General features: G+C 45.2%; 4 protein-coding genes across 5 annotated transcripts in view; all 4 read right to left on the bottom strand.

Moving 5' to 3' along the window:
• The window catches only part of LOC136838117 (zinc finger protein OZF-like), a 38,237-nt gene extending 30,606 nt beyond the window's left edge, over positions 1 to 7,631 (bottom strand). For both annotated transcript variants that reach the window (XR_010852880.1, XM_067102964.1), the window contains exon 1: positions 7,530 to 7,631. The gene's annotated coding sequence lies outside the window, so the exon portion shown is untranslated. The remainder of the gene's footprint in view (positions 1 to 7,529) is intronic.
• Positions 7,632 to 10,484: 2,853 nt separating this feature from the next.
• On the bottom strand, positions 10,485 to 10,934 carry LOC136838160 (uncharacterized). The gene has a single exon (XM_067103010.1). The coding sequence runs from the start codon at positions 10,932 to 10,934 to the stop codon at positions 10,485 to 10,487; it is 450 nt and encodes a 149-aa protein (XP_066959111.1).
• A 342-nt stretch (positions 10,935 to 11,276) lies between these two features.
• Positions 11,277 to 11,747, bottom strand: LOC136838159 (uncharacterized). Its single transcript, XM_067103009.1, has one exon. It carries the CDS (start codon positions 11,745 to 11,747, stop codon positions 11,277 to 11,279), a length of 471 nt encoding a protein of 156 aa, XP_066959110.1.
• A 569-nt stretch (positions 11,748 to 12,316) lies between these two features.
• LOC136838158 (craniofacial development protein 2-like) lies at positions 12,317 to 12,826 on the bottom strand. Its single transcript, XM_067103008.1, has one exon. The coding sequence runs from the start codon at positions 12,824 to 12,826 to the stop codon at positions 12,317 to 12,319; it is 510 nt and encodes a 169-aa protein (XP_066959109.1).
• Positions 12,827 to 14,063: the final 1,237 nt, after the last annotated feature.

Genomic DNA, 14,063 nt, shown 5'->3' with positions numbered 1-14,063 from the left:
TTCCGGAATGCAAGGGATGGACCAAGCCATCCACTTCGTGAGCTCTCGGGTGCAAGGTACCAGTATCGTCGTCGTCAGCCCCCGAGTACCTCCTTGATCGCTTCACGAAGTCAGGAGGAAGATGTGTCCTTAGACACTTCTTCCTTGGGAGAGACAGTACTAGCGAAAACGTTGATGACATCCAGGTTAGGAATGTCGAGCCTTTCGGAAAGCACCACAGCTCCCTAATAGGACAAAGTAACAAATGATCTGGATCATCGACACACAGTCCAAGGAGGAGGGGAACCAGAAGGACTTGAACCCGACAGTAGATGCCAATGGATTCAGAGTCCACCTATGACATCCCAGAAGGAGTCGAGGTATGATCCCCATCCCTGTTCTTCCATCTTCTATGCCAAGGCTGGAGTAAGATGAGAGATGGCCCTAAGAGGGCATATCTCTATCTGACAACTCTCGCAAGGGCACGTGCAGAGCACGGACAGGAACCCTAAACAAGAGTCACATACCACTCAGGAAACAGTTCCCTGGGACAGCACGACTGAAGAAGCTTCTCGTCCGTAGCTAACTCTCGACTGAGGAGAAGAAGGCTACTTCAGATAGAAGACTAGGTCGCAAGGGCCTACATTCTTCACAAATGAAAGGGAGAGAAGCAACCCTCGGCAGAGAAGACGAGGAAGTCCAGACTTGAAGAGCGACTCTGACCCGAGAAGAAGTTCCGTCAACGACACCATCAGCGAAGACGGATCCAGTCCCTCAGACAGTGTTGCAGAGGACTTCAAGGGATATCCAGCTATATCCATTGCTGCTCGGCCAGAAAGCCAATGCTTGCAAGGAAAGCTGGAAGGTCTCCCAGTCCTGAACACACAGGGATGTACTGCCTCAAGAACCGCTTCTTGTGTAGCTGCTACAGGAGGTTGGGTCAAGCGGAATTCTTCTCGATGCCTACGCAATCAGGTCGGATGAAGGTGAAGTCTTCAAGTATTTGTCTGTAACTTGGGGTGAGCAATGTTTGTGAACCCCTAACGCAACGGACAAATACGGAGGGAAAAAACGCAGATATCGAGTTTTCCCCAACAAGGCAGCATGCCTCATCGAAGCGGCCCCTGGTCTGGTATGAAGGAGTGAGGAAATGTACCGACTTGTTGTGCAGGGAGGCAACAGAAGGACGGTAGGGATTTCTCAGTCCAGCAGTCTCTGCATGAATCTTCATGAAGAAAGAGTGAGCAGCATGTTCTGTCCCGATCACTTTAAACCTGAGGCCAGGCTTGCCTACCAATACATCCCCACCAGGAATGCATCTGGTTAATTGAGCTGTTGAGTGTGCAATAGAACAACACTCTAGTACCTGCAAATGTCGAGATGTAACAGGAGGAAAAACGATTACGATTACCTCTTGTTTGTCGACAAATGCCATTACTATGGTTTTGTTGTTCAACGAAACCAGTGAGTGCCACAAAACCCATTCTGAATTCTTGGACAGCCAAAAGGCTGCCCTGAGCCCAGGACGGTGATGAGAAGGTACTAATCGTCTCGGTCACACAAATTCAACACAAGGTCTTACCAGTGTGCGCCTATTCCTCAATCTGTGAATCCGTAAGTAGACACAAGATGTGAGGGGAATATGCAAGCATATTCGAAGGTTCCTTCAATCAAGCATTAGCCTAACTCTTTCCTCATACATCAAAGAGGAAAGAACAGGGAAAAGGAAGCAGACTTCCATTTTCCACCATGGGGAAGCTTCTGCAAGATGACAGGGTAACGAGCCAATTAGCTCTAGCCAGGCTGGCATTTCCCGAATCGGGAGCACGGGAGAGGAGGCGGGATGAAAGTTCGATGGAAAGACTTGCCAAGACCTAAGGGAAATGGATACTTCTCCTGAAGGAATCCATTCCCAGGTCTCGGCAATGTCGCTGCCAGTTCCAGAGATTCGATAAGTATCATTTCGTCCAGGCATCAGCAGTTGCAATCTTCTTCTGAAGCCTAGGACTTCTTAGCTAAGGAGTTGAGGGGGGCTGGCATGAACTCAAGGTCGAGTTGAGATGACTAAGACCCAAAGGTCTTGGCCATTGTCCAAAGGACAAGGCAGTGCATTGGTACGAACCTTGATTACTGGGGTATCTGGCAAATCTCTGAAAAAGAAAGGCAGAACCAAGTACATGTTCATTCCTAAGGGTCGAGCCAACTCAGGACTTACGAAACCGGAGATCCGAATTGGGACAAAGTCCTTCTTCTTAGCACCAGAATTGCCCAAAAAACTGCAGTCGGCAAGACCCTCCGAGGCAAGAAGAATTCATATTCTGTCGAGGCAGGGGTGGAAGTTTGGTGTCTCGACCTGAATTAACTCCATCGAAGAAAAGAATTCATCAGGTCGAGAACGCTCTTGGAAGCCAGGACCGTGGCGGTCCCCGACACTCTCAGCCCCTCGGGAACTGCAAGGGTTGTGAGTGATGAAGGTTATTCATTGGGGGAGCCACGGTCCTGTCCCGAGGATCCTCGCGCCGACAAATCGGCACGAAGTTCTCCGAGAACACAGGGGCGATCGTAACTTGAAGAGGAAGACCCTCACTGTTTCCGAAGCGTGAAACTCCTGTACCTCTCCCCTAGGAGGGAGGCCTTGGCAGATCCCATAAAACCTTCCTCGGCTACCTGGTTATACTACGAGAGAATCAGGGGACTGACACCCAAAGCACGCCAGGCAGCCGAACTCCAAAAAGTTCGTTGGAGCTCTCTCTGTCCGTCTCGCGCCTCTCGGAACAACCGAGAGAAGAAGAGAACGGGTGAGGAGAAAGAGTATCCCTACCTGTCCTGCCAGAAGATAAGCAGGAGAGGCAGGCTGTGAGCGATAATCAACCGAAGGAGATTACTGCCACACGGGGGAAGAAGAGCACTTGTGCCATGGCAAAGCACTTTCCTGGGAAGAGCAAAAAGTTCACTCGAACATAGTCGAGAACCCGCATCGGAAAAAACTGAGTCAATCCAGCTGGTTGGTATGCGGTGGACTGGGAGGCAGGCGGGGCGAGCCGAGTCAGTCTCGCAGGCCGAGTCGAGTTGAGTCAGTCTCGCAGGCTGAGTCGAGTCGAGCCAGTCTCGTAAGTGTGACCAGGGGCCGAGCTGAGCCAAGCCAATCGCGCGAACACAATCGGAACTGGGCAGGCCGGAACTTGTCTGCCGAACTCTAAACTCCTGAATTCTGTGTCTGCTACCTTGCATGCTTGAACCCTAAAGTTCAAGACACAAGAATGAACCCTGGCTGAGCAACCTAAGCAGCTGGCGGGCAGTATCAAGACACCTGGCGTCTTGGCACCCAGACACCCGGGCGTCTTGGCACCCAGACACCTGGGTGTCTCGGCACCCAGACACCTGGATGCCCCGGCAACCAGACACCTGGGTGTCTCGGCACTTACTCTCATCCTGTGCCTCTCGTGATTCACAGAATTCGAGCTACCCACGAGACTCCCAAAAATCGGGAGCAGCTGCTTTCAGTTTCCTAATAGATCGAAAGAGCCAAGCACAAAACCAGTCTTAGATGCAGACTTCTAAGACTGGTAATGAGGGCGTCTCGAGAGGCCGCACTCTTGCAGCCCCAGAAACGCAAGACCCCACAGGAGAATGCGAATCGGTTCCCGCCCGAGGGTGGGAAAAGCCAACAAGAGAAACTTGTCTCCCAGAAGAGAGTCAATCCCTTGAAAGTCCCGCACGACTCCCGAAGGGACTCTCTTCCCTGCTTCTTCTGATGTTCGAACCGACAGGATCGAGACACCAGGCTGGGAACCCGACCGAGCACTGGCAAGCACTCGGGGAGTGCTTGTGGTGCTGACAGGAAGAGCCGAGACACCTGGGTGCCTCGGCCCTTTCTCTCGCACTGCTCCCGAACTGGGCCCAGGAAAATCTATCCAGACCAGATCGGGGTACTTGATATTCCACAGAATCTCGAGCACTCGGAGCAGCTCACAAACAAGCGCCCGAAGCAGCCCCTGTCTTAGAGGCGGAACCTCTAGGACTGGGAACGGAATCGCAAAACGAGGTCTGCGCGCCCGTGGCTTCCGAAACACAAAACCCACGGTTATGCCAATCGGTTTCCTAACCAGAAGGTCAGCAAGAGCCAACAAGAGACCCACTGCCTCCTCGGAAGGAGGCAGTCCCTAGACGTCCAAGGGCATCAAGGGCAAGAAGCACCATTCCTCTCCTTCGGCCAACGGAGGTCTGTCCGATTCTCGGGACCCCTTGGACCTCGGGAGAGGAAGGGAAGATGCAGCAGAAGACAAAATCGAAGATAAGATGAAGAAGACGGCGGCTACTTCCACAGGGCAGCTTCCTTCACCTCCACTCCGATATCTTCTACAGGATGGTGGACATGAAACAGTGTAACCTCCAAGGCAGTCAGGCAGGAACACAATGGACGTGGCCCAGGACACCACCACCAGGAGAAGCAGCAGGCATGATCAGGACAGCCCATGCAGGAGCTACGGCAGCAGTTCAGAAGGCAGGAGCTACTGCAATGGCCAGGAACATCACTTCAACAGGGCGACTTCCTTCATCTTCACGCTGACATCTTCCACAAGATGGCAGACATTGTAACCTCTGGGGCAGCTGGCAGGAACACAACGGAAGCGGCCCCAGGCACGACCGCCTGGAGAAGCGGCAGGCATGATCAGGACAGCCCAGGAGCTACAGCAGAGGTTCAGAGGGCAGGAGCTATTGCAACGGCCAGGAACGTCACTTCCACAAGGCCACTTCCTTCCCCTTCACGCCGACATCGTAACCTCCAGGGCAGCTGGCAGGAACACAACGGAAGCGGCCCCGGGCACATCCACTAGGAGAAGTAGCGGGCACGATCAGGACACCCGATGCAGGAGCAACATTAGCGGTTCGGAAGGCAGGAGCTACTGCAATGGACAGAAATGTCACATGAAAGTCACCAGTAGTGACAGGAACAATTAGGGCGGCTGTGGCAGGAGACCAGGAGGAGCAGCCCACAGACTGTCGTCGAGTGGACAAGAGCATAACACAGGGAACAGCAGGAGCAGATGGACCACAGATACGCAGGAAGCATTGCAACAGCATACATGAAAACCAGCAATGACAGCGATCGATCCACATCAGCGGGAATAGAGTCAGAATGATCCTGACGTGGAAATATGTCATCTAATCAGGTATTGTGGTCGATCCTGAAGCAACACTGAATGAATGTCGGGACTGCTTCATGCGAGATATCCTTTGATATATCCAGCCAACTACTGCTGTGTCTGCGATGCTCACTGTCAACCTGAAAGAAAAAGCAAAGATGATTAGTAAAGGGAGACTCCTCTCGTTACAAGGGGAACTGCCCTACGCAGCGGGAGGAGGTACTCTAGAAGAGGTCGCCCGATCGCTCCCTGCCCCTGGTCTTCGCCTGACGAGCGAGCGAAGAGGGCGAAGGAGAGAGATCTACTAAAGAGGAGAAGGGAGAACCTACGGGAAGAGAAAAAGGACGGAGGGGAGGCCACCAAGGGCGCCGTGGAAGCACAACTTACCGACGACGCCCGCAACCCCCTACCCGGCCCGTAGTTCTCCAAGCGCAGGCGGCGAGTAACACTCAGCATAAGTAGGAAGAAAGCAGTGATGCCCCTTATACACGGAGGGCGGAAGCCCAAGAAGGGAATGAATTCTTACATCCTGATGAAGGTAGGGGAGTGAAGATATTACGTCCCAAACTATATCTCCGAATGTACAAGGGCACCTTCAGTACTTACGTAAAGGGCTGCTGGAAGAGAAGCATTACCACTCGGTTACACTTCTCCAACTGCGCCCTTGGCCGTCAAACCCAAGACACAGGCAGGGAACAACGGCTTATGCAAGGTTATCACAAATCATGGATTTGTATTAATATATATCAAACACATATATATAAACAAAAATACAGAAAGATCCCACCGGAATAATAAGAGCTTCACGACAGTCGGGCAGAGAGAACCAAAAACACGTCAGCAACGCATGACGGCCGAAAGCAAACTGGAATGTTTACATCCAGGCAGGCGGGAAATCCTGCCTACCTGGAGGTAGTTACTGCCTAACCACCTTGCTCAAGAGTTTAACGGCCGTTTCCAGCATACGCCTGAAAGTAATCCCTAATGTAAAGGACCGATGGTTTGTATATCGTGTCGGAACAACCTCTAATTTATTAAAAATTACAGCATAACAATTACATTGAAGCAGGAGGACAAAGTTTTACAAGAAAAATTGCCCAGAGTGAAAATAAACCTCATTTTATAACCATTCTGGCTTATTTTTTAACCATTTTCCAGACATTTAGGTTTGCTTAGTGACCTAGTTTGATCAAGTTCAGACTTTTAGGTTTTCTCAGCTTACATAATGTTTTTCTTTTACTAGTTTTTCTCCTCATTCATTTAAAAAATCCCAGTCTGACACAGTCATGCCCTGGGCCATACTGACTGCATGCCAGGCCATGCACATACAAGCATCTGCAATGAAACTGGAAGTCTAACTTGCCAAAATCCCGCCAGTTGGTGACCGAAATATTTACAGCTTTTTGTTCAAGTTCATGACTTTTGTTTAAGTTTATGATACTCAGTGTCTTTTGTTTATATTGACATTCATCCCCAAGGGGCTAGTACAAAATGCAGCACCCATTTTGCACAAAAACTAATAATTACCAAACTAAAGGGGCATGGCAGCAGTCTTCAATTTTACCTTAATTCTGAAAAAGAGCCGTTTTTATTACACCTAATTTTCAAATGCCAAAGCCTACCCTCTACCCTCAAGCCTAACCTACCCTTACAGGCCTGGGTAGGCTCAAATTCACCTTGACAAAAAGACTGCAAACAAAACTGGTCAAGTAAGTTACTTTTGGGTAGAATCGGGCCCGCTGAACAATTTTTATTCTATGCAATTTTTCATTTGGAGTCACTGTTAATGAGCTGCAGGGGCGTCCCTTGGATAGGCAAACTACAAAAAAACTGAAAAGCAAATTGGTCAAAATGAAACCCAGAAACTTCAATAAAACCAGTTTCATAAAATAATAAAGCTAATACCGACTCATAGCCTAGCCTGACCTAGTCTAGCCTTGCATAAGCCTGGTTACGCTTTACATACCATTGCGACAACCAATCCCAAAGCAAATGCAACCCTTCGGCAGCGACTTAAAAGCCAAATTACAATTTAAATAACGTAAATAATAATTCGAGTCAATTAAATAATGCTTAAATGACGCCTACGTGACGTTACCCACCGTAACCTTTTTCTAACCATATTTAACTTAAAATCTCGAATTGAACCCAATTTTCTTTACTCAAAATGAACTTCAATCACTGACTGGCCTCGGCTGACCTTCGGCGTTATTTGAATACGATTTAAATAACGGGAGCAATGGTTTAAATAGATTAAATAACGCTCAAAAGGGACTGACCATCGTCACCTTCGCCTTCAAGAGACGGGAAATGCCTCCTCACTTCATTCAGCCATATTTAACTCAAAAACCCAAATTTAACACAAATTTTAACTCACGAATTCAACCCCAACTATTGATTTACCTCGGTTGACGTCCATTCGATCAGTCAGTCAATATTTCCGGTTGAAATTGATTGATTGCTGTGACTGACTCGGTTTGTCGGGACGTCAAATATCCTCCAAACAACTGTTTGTTTACGTTACTCGGCCTTTTTCCACCCAAGGTGGTTAGGTCCCTTATTTGAGTCTTTTTGGGTTAATAATCGCGTTTTTAAACATTTTAGATTTATAAAAATGTATTATTTATAAATATCTTATATTATTTTAATATAAAACTCGGTTTCTTCACTTATAAATGTAATTAATGAAGCATTTTGGCGATTCAATTATTTTCTACCATAGGTGTTTAGTTGAAGTAGTATTATTAGATGAGATTTGTCTCTGGATCGGCTCCTCCCTTGCTTGTTCTTTTCCTCCCTTGTGTGTGTTTGATTGTTTCTTGTCTCTGTCATACCATACATCTTTTATAAATTCTTTCCTATTTTATTTTATTCTTCGGCAGATCTGCAAATAGAAGTACAATATCAGCCACCAATTCCTCTTTATTTTCTTGATAAGAAAAATGAATGAAAACGGCACGGCAGTTATATGATACCCTGCAGGAGAAACAGACACTATTGAAATAACGGAAAATGTGAGGCAAGGAACAATATATGGCCCAAAGCTATGCAGCATAGTGACAGTTAGAGTGAATAAGATAAGCATGAAGAATGTAACGCTCATAAGAAATATAGAAATAGAGTCCCTCATATCTGTAGATGACATAATGTTCCCCACCAGCAGGGAAGAAGGAATAGACATGGCAATTGGCAACTGCCGCAGCTCGGAACAGCTTAAGAAATTTACATTTAATACTAAGCCAAGTAAGTCAGCAGTGCTGGGAATAGATGAAAGAGCAACAAGAACAGATGTCCACATTAGAACAGAGGTTAAAAATGGCTCAGTAATTAGTAGTGTAAAAGAATACATATACTTAGGAGAATGGTAGGCTACACCCTAAATGGCTCAAAGGAAACAAGTATCAAAACGAGAAATCAAAGGGTAGAGTAGAGAGTAGGAATTATGGCCCTAGAAGTGAGAGAAAAGATCTGTAAAACAGTAGTGGTACCAACATTATTTGCCAACACAGAGACATGGAGTAACATCACGGAAAACGGGCTGAATGCATTAGAGAAAATGCAATACAGGATCCTCCGAGGAATGGACGAACAACCAAAGGGCACACCGTAATGGGGAATTATAGCAGAGTCCAGCATGTGGCCAGTAGTCCACAGAATTGAGTATAAAAAAATGCTTTTCCGCAAGATCATATACTCGGAGGAGAAAAGATTAATTAAAGAAATAATAGAAGATCAGTTAAGAGCCCCCTATGGACTGTCCTGGACTAAAGTCTTAGAAACCACATGTACTAAATATAACACAGAGAGAAATGGAACGAGAGAATGTGCCAAAAAAGCACTGAAAGGGGAAATAAAGATAAGAATTGAGCAAGATATCGAAGAGACCTTGAGAGAAAAGAGAGAACAAAAGAAGCTGAGGTTCATAGAAAACTTCAGGGAAAATAACTACAGAAGGGAACTGGAGACAAAGGACGCTTGTATGATAATGAAAGCCAGGCTGAAATCAATGTTGAACTTGAAGGCTAACTTCCTTCCGGGGTACATAAATATGAGTACGGGGGTCTGTGATGCCTGCAGAGTGGAGGAGGAGAAGGTGTACAACCCTACGAAAAACAGGAGATCATGACATTACTTTAGAGTCCCTGAAATGCCTTAACAGAAAACGGGGGAATATACGAGGCTAGCCCTGAAAATGAAGAATTCTGTCAACCCGGAAAGTGTTGGACGTCAAAGCCAGTAGCACAAAGGCTCTGCCTCAGTCAAAAAGGAGAAGAAATGGAAGGGGGAGGGTTAAAAGTAAAGTGGAAATTCATTGACAATATTTTGTAATGTCTAGTTTAGAAACATCTCTAATTTTTCAGGGTTATTGTTGCTGAAAAGGGTAATGGACAAGAATTAAAATAAACGTTTTGAATGACTATAAAGGGAAAAAATAAATCTGTGTAGCACCTCACGCGAATAGTGTAGGAGTGTGCCCGCAACTGTGTTTGTGGAGTGAAGAAGAGGAGGAGCTAAGGCTTAGGATGGTTGAGGAACCAGAAACCAGAAATAATAAGGCGGCTGCCGAAACAGATTCGATATCCCAGATTTCTTTCTCATGGGGTTTCCTATTTGAAAAGGAATTCTTTTTCTTCAGTCATCTAGATACATTGTTACCTCCTCGATTCCAGAAAAGGTTGAAACGAACAAGTATCGGGAAGAAGGTGACTGTCCTCACGGTCACTCTCCAGAATGGCGACCTTCATGAAATCTAGAATAGAGTTACAGGTCCCAGCATTCTTTTGCCGCTTCTTACGTCACCGTGATTTCCCATTACAATACATCGCATTTTAAGAAATAAAAAAACCTTGCATAGTTACAATTTAGAATGAATTTCAACTTTACGATAACAAAATTGAAAGTCAATATTAGCTTCTGTTTTCTGTTGACTTTATAAAATTTAATGAATGAATGAAGAAGAAGAAGAAGAAGAAGAAGAAGAAGAAGAAGAAGAAGAAGAAGAAGAAGAAGAAGAAGAAGAAGAAGAAGCTGGTGTTTACTTCGTAGCACTACATCGGGTGGCGATCTTTCCCACAGAGTCCTCCCAAAGTCTTATGATAAAAATGACGTGCAAATTCTCAAATTCTTAAACAATATCTTCCTCTTTCCACCTTATTAGTCCCACTGTACAGCAGGGTCGGCCCCTCGAGTCAACTTTCTCCATCTGTTTCTATTCCGTGCAATCTTTCCCCAGTCCCACTTCACCTATACCCCTCCTCACCACATCCACCTGATCCACTGATGCCCCACACTCCCCATCACTGGCATGTTCTTAGCTCTCTTGATTGGTTCCCCCTCCTCTCTTCTTATTACATGGCCTTAGTATCTCAGACGAGCTTCCCCAGACTTCTCCTCTACGTTACATACACCACACATTCTTATATCTTGACTCTCCCTCCTTTCCAGCAGTGATATTCCAGCAATCCATCTCACCATCCTCATCTCGGTTCTTTCCAGCAGTCCCTCCTCTGTCCTCTTAAGTTCCCAGGTTTCTGCCCCATATAATGGTAAAGGCCTGATAATTGTCTTATAAATCTTAATTTTGAGCCTTAATGGCATTTTCTTGTCTAAAACAACTCCAGTTGCTTCTCTCCATTTCCGCCGTGCTTCTTTCACTCTCTGTCTCACTGCTTTCTCGGTACCTCCCTCCTCTGTTATTATTGATCCCAAGTAGTTAAACACAGTGTTCTGCTTTCGCACTGTAACATCTTCCACTTGAATGTTTATTTCTTCATGTCCTTCTCTATTACTAATCATTAGCCCTGTCATTCCAATGTTTACTTTCAATCCTTTCCTTTCTAGGGCTCCTTTCCATGCTAAAAACCTTTCTTGCAGTTCTTCTTCTGTGTCTGCTATAATGACTAAATCGTCAGCAAACATCAGTTCCCACCGTTCATCGTTGTTCCTTAATTCTGATGTCAGTGTGTCTATAACGACGAGGAACAAGAATGGACCCAGAGCTGATCCCTGATGGAGGCCAACCTCCGCAGGGAATGCCTCAGTCTCCCCATATTTTGTCTGTACACTGGCTTCTTGCCCCTCATGCATCATCTTCATTAACCTTACCAACTTCTGTGGTTCTCCTCTCTTTCTCAAACACTAATAGACTACTCATCTTGGTACCCTGTTATACACCTTTACAAGATCCACAAAATGTTCTTGTCTTACTATACAAATAGCATCCACTGTGCTCTTTCCTTTCATAAACCAGAACTGCTTCTCATGTATATCAATCAACTCTCTTAACTTCCCTTTTACTATTCTTTCTAGTATCTTGAGCACATGCTGCAAAAGCTTTATTCCTCTGTAGTTCCCACAGCTTAACACTTCTTTGTCTAGATTTCCCAGTGCTTTAATCATTTCTATTGTTAACTCTGACTTCCCTGCTGCTTTATTTACTTTTCCTTTCTTTATAGCATTCTCGACTTCACTCTCTCTGATGTTTGTTATTGGTCCTTCTACTGGAGGAACATTTTCCAGTTCTTCACACTCATTCTCAGTGTCTAATGGTTGTGAAAAATAGTCTTTCCATCTTCTCTTGACTTCCTCAGTTAAATTATTTGCACTGTCATCTTTAATCATTCCTACCTCTCCTACATCCTGTCTGTCTTTTCTTCTCGCTTCTGCAATTCTGTAGATTGTCTTTTCTCCCTCCGGTGTTCCCAGCTTCTCATACGATTCTCTCCTGGCTTCTCCTTTTGCAATCGTTACCACTCTCTCTGTCCGTCTCTACTGCTCTCTTGTTTGGTAGTTGTTATCTTCTTCCCACCCTCTTCCGGCCGCACTCTTTTCCTTCACAGCTGTTTGAACCTCTTGATTCCACCACCATGTTTCTCTTTCCTGTTGCTGCTTACCACTTGTCCTCTGCTGCTGCTGGAACCACAGTCCCTTTCATATCATCCCATATCTCCTCAGGCGATTCTGACATTCCACTCACATCTCTCTCTTCCCTGGTTCTTCCCACCTTACTTTTGAACTCTCTTGCCTTCTCCCCCTTCAGCTGCCAAGATTTAATCCTCCTATTCGTGGCTGGGGCTTTTCTTTTCCTTGTTGCTTTCAACCTAAAATCTGCCACTACCCGTTTATGTTGAACTACAACAGATTCATCTGGAATGACCTTACAAGCCTTGATGATGTTCTTGTCTTCCTTCCTAACCAAAACATAAATCAATTTGCGTCTCATTTTGTCCACTTTTGTATGCTACCAGATGACTTCTCCTTTTCTCAAACTGTGTGCTCAAGACCACCAGATTCATAGTTTCTGCTAATTCTAACAACCTTTCATTTCTACTTCCAAAACCTCTTCCTCCATGTACTCCTTCAAAGCCATCGGAACTCTCACCTACAGGGGCATTCATGTCCCCAGATAACACTAATAGTTCACTTCTTGGAACTCTTTCGATATATTCTTCTAATTTCTCTTTGAATTCCTCATTCTCCTCTTCACTACACCCTTGACGAGGGACGTATGCCGAGATGATATGCCATACTCTCTTATCATTCACAAACTTTAGGCCCATGAGCCTGTCACTGAGACACTGGACCTCTGTGTCATTCTCCTGCAAATCTGGATGGCGAATAATTCCTACCCCATTTCTCTCTGTCTCTTCCCCTGCGTAGTAAACTTTATATCCTTGTCCTAGCTTTCTTGTACTCTTCATCCTCCATTTAGTCTCTTGTATACATAGAATCCTAATTTTCCTTCTCTGCACGACATCAACCAACTCTCTTCCTTTTCCTGTGAGGCTGCCAACATTCCAATTTCCAATCCTCACCTTTCCTTTCCTTTCTCTAATCCTTTCTCCTCACTAACTTCTTTGGCCACAGTCGTGACTCACTGGGGCCAGGGGACACTGCAGCACATCGCTTACGGTTACGCCCTTCGCCTACTGCATTCCATCACTGACTCGAGATTATTATTTAGTGTTTGCCACAGTTTTCATACTTGGTTGGCCAGACCAGGTATCAACTCTCCCCATTTATCTGGGCTTGAGACCGGCAGCAAGTTGGACTGGCTGCGCCACCCACTGGCTGGGCTTAAAAAAAAAAAACTGCTGAGGCTAGAGGGCTACAAATTGGTAGGCTTATGTTGATCATCCACCCTCGTCACCAAACATACCAAATTGTAGCCCTCTAGCCTCAGCAGTTATTTTATTTAAAGTTAAGTTATCCATAATCGTACCTCTGGCACTGCTATAAGTACCAACAGCTCAAGAAGCCACCAGACCCTGGCTGTGTTTCGTGGGCTGTGTGGTTGAGGCCACCACCAGACCACGGCCAAGTTTCATTGGCCATGGCTGAGAGTTTCATACAGCATTATACGCTGTACAGAAAACTCGATTGCGTTGAAGAAACTTTGGTGCATTTCTTACTTGTTTATCATTCATTTGTATATATTCAAATTTAATAACATTATATATATATATATATATATATATATATATATATATATATATATATATTATATATATATATATATATATATATATATATATATATATATATTTAATATCTTATTTTCCTTACTTCAATCTCTATTTCATTTTAGTCATTAGTGCAATTTGGTATTGCTTCTTAATGACCGTATTGGTTTAATATTGCCCTTATGTGATAACTTTCATTATCAAAGCATGAATGAAAGATCTTTCACTATTCATCACATACATGAGTTATTTTGCCTCCGACTATGGCTTTTAATCACACTTTGACTATGAATTAAGAAGGTCAGTTTCAACATTACATGACCTCAAACGTACATCTTCGAACTTCACAGTTTTTCCAGTTGAAATAAAACCAATACAGAGAGAGAGAGAGAGAGAGAGAGAGAGAGAGAGAGAGAGAGAGAGAGAGAGAGAGAGAGAGAGAGGAGAGAGAGAGAGCAGGAATGACTTTGCTCCT

This window comes from Macrobrachium rosenbergii, unplaced genomic scaffold (genome assembly GCF_040412425.1).
Source record: "Macrobrachium rosenbergii isolate ZJJX-2024 unplaced genomic scaffold, ASM4041242v1 171, whole genome shotgun sequence".
In the NCBI taxonomy this organism is placed as follows: domain Eukaryota; kingdom Metazoa; phylum Arthropoda; class Malacostraca; order Decapoda; family Palaemonidae; genus Macrobrachium; species Macrobrachium rosenbergii.
Note: the sequence above shows the minus strand (reverse complement) of the source record. Positions and strands in the feature narration are given on the sequence as shown.

Coding starts and splice junctions, on each gene's coding strand:
- LOC136838160 (XM_067103010.1), bottom strand. CDS start 10,934: ATGACAGGGCTAATGATTAGTAATAGAGAAGGACATGAAGAAATAAAC.
- LOC136838159 (XM_067103009.1), bottom strand. CDS start 11,747: ATGATTAAAGATGACAGTGCAAATAATTTAACTGAGGAAGTCAAGAGA.
- LOC136838158 (XM_067103008.1), bottom strand. CDS start 12,826: ATGAAGAGTACAAGAAAGCTAGGACAAGGATATAAAGTTTACTACGCA.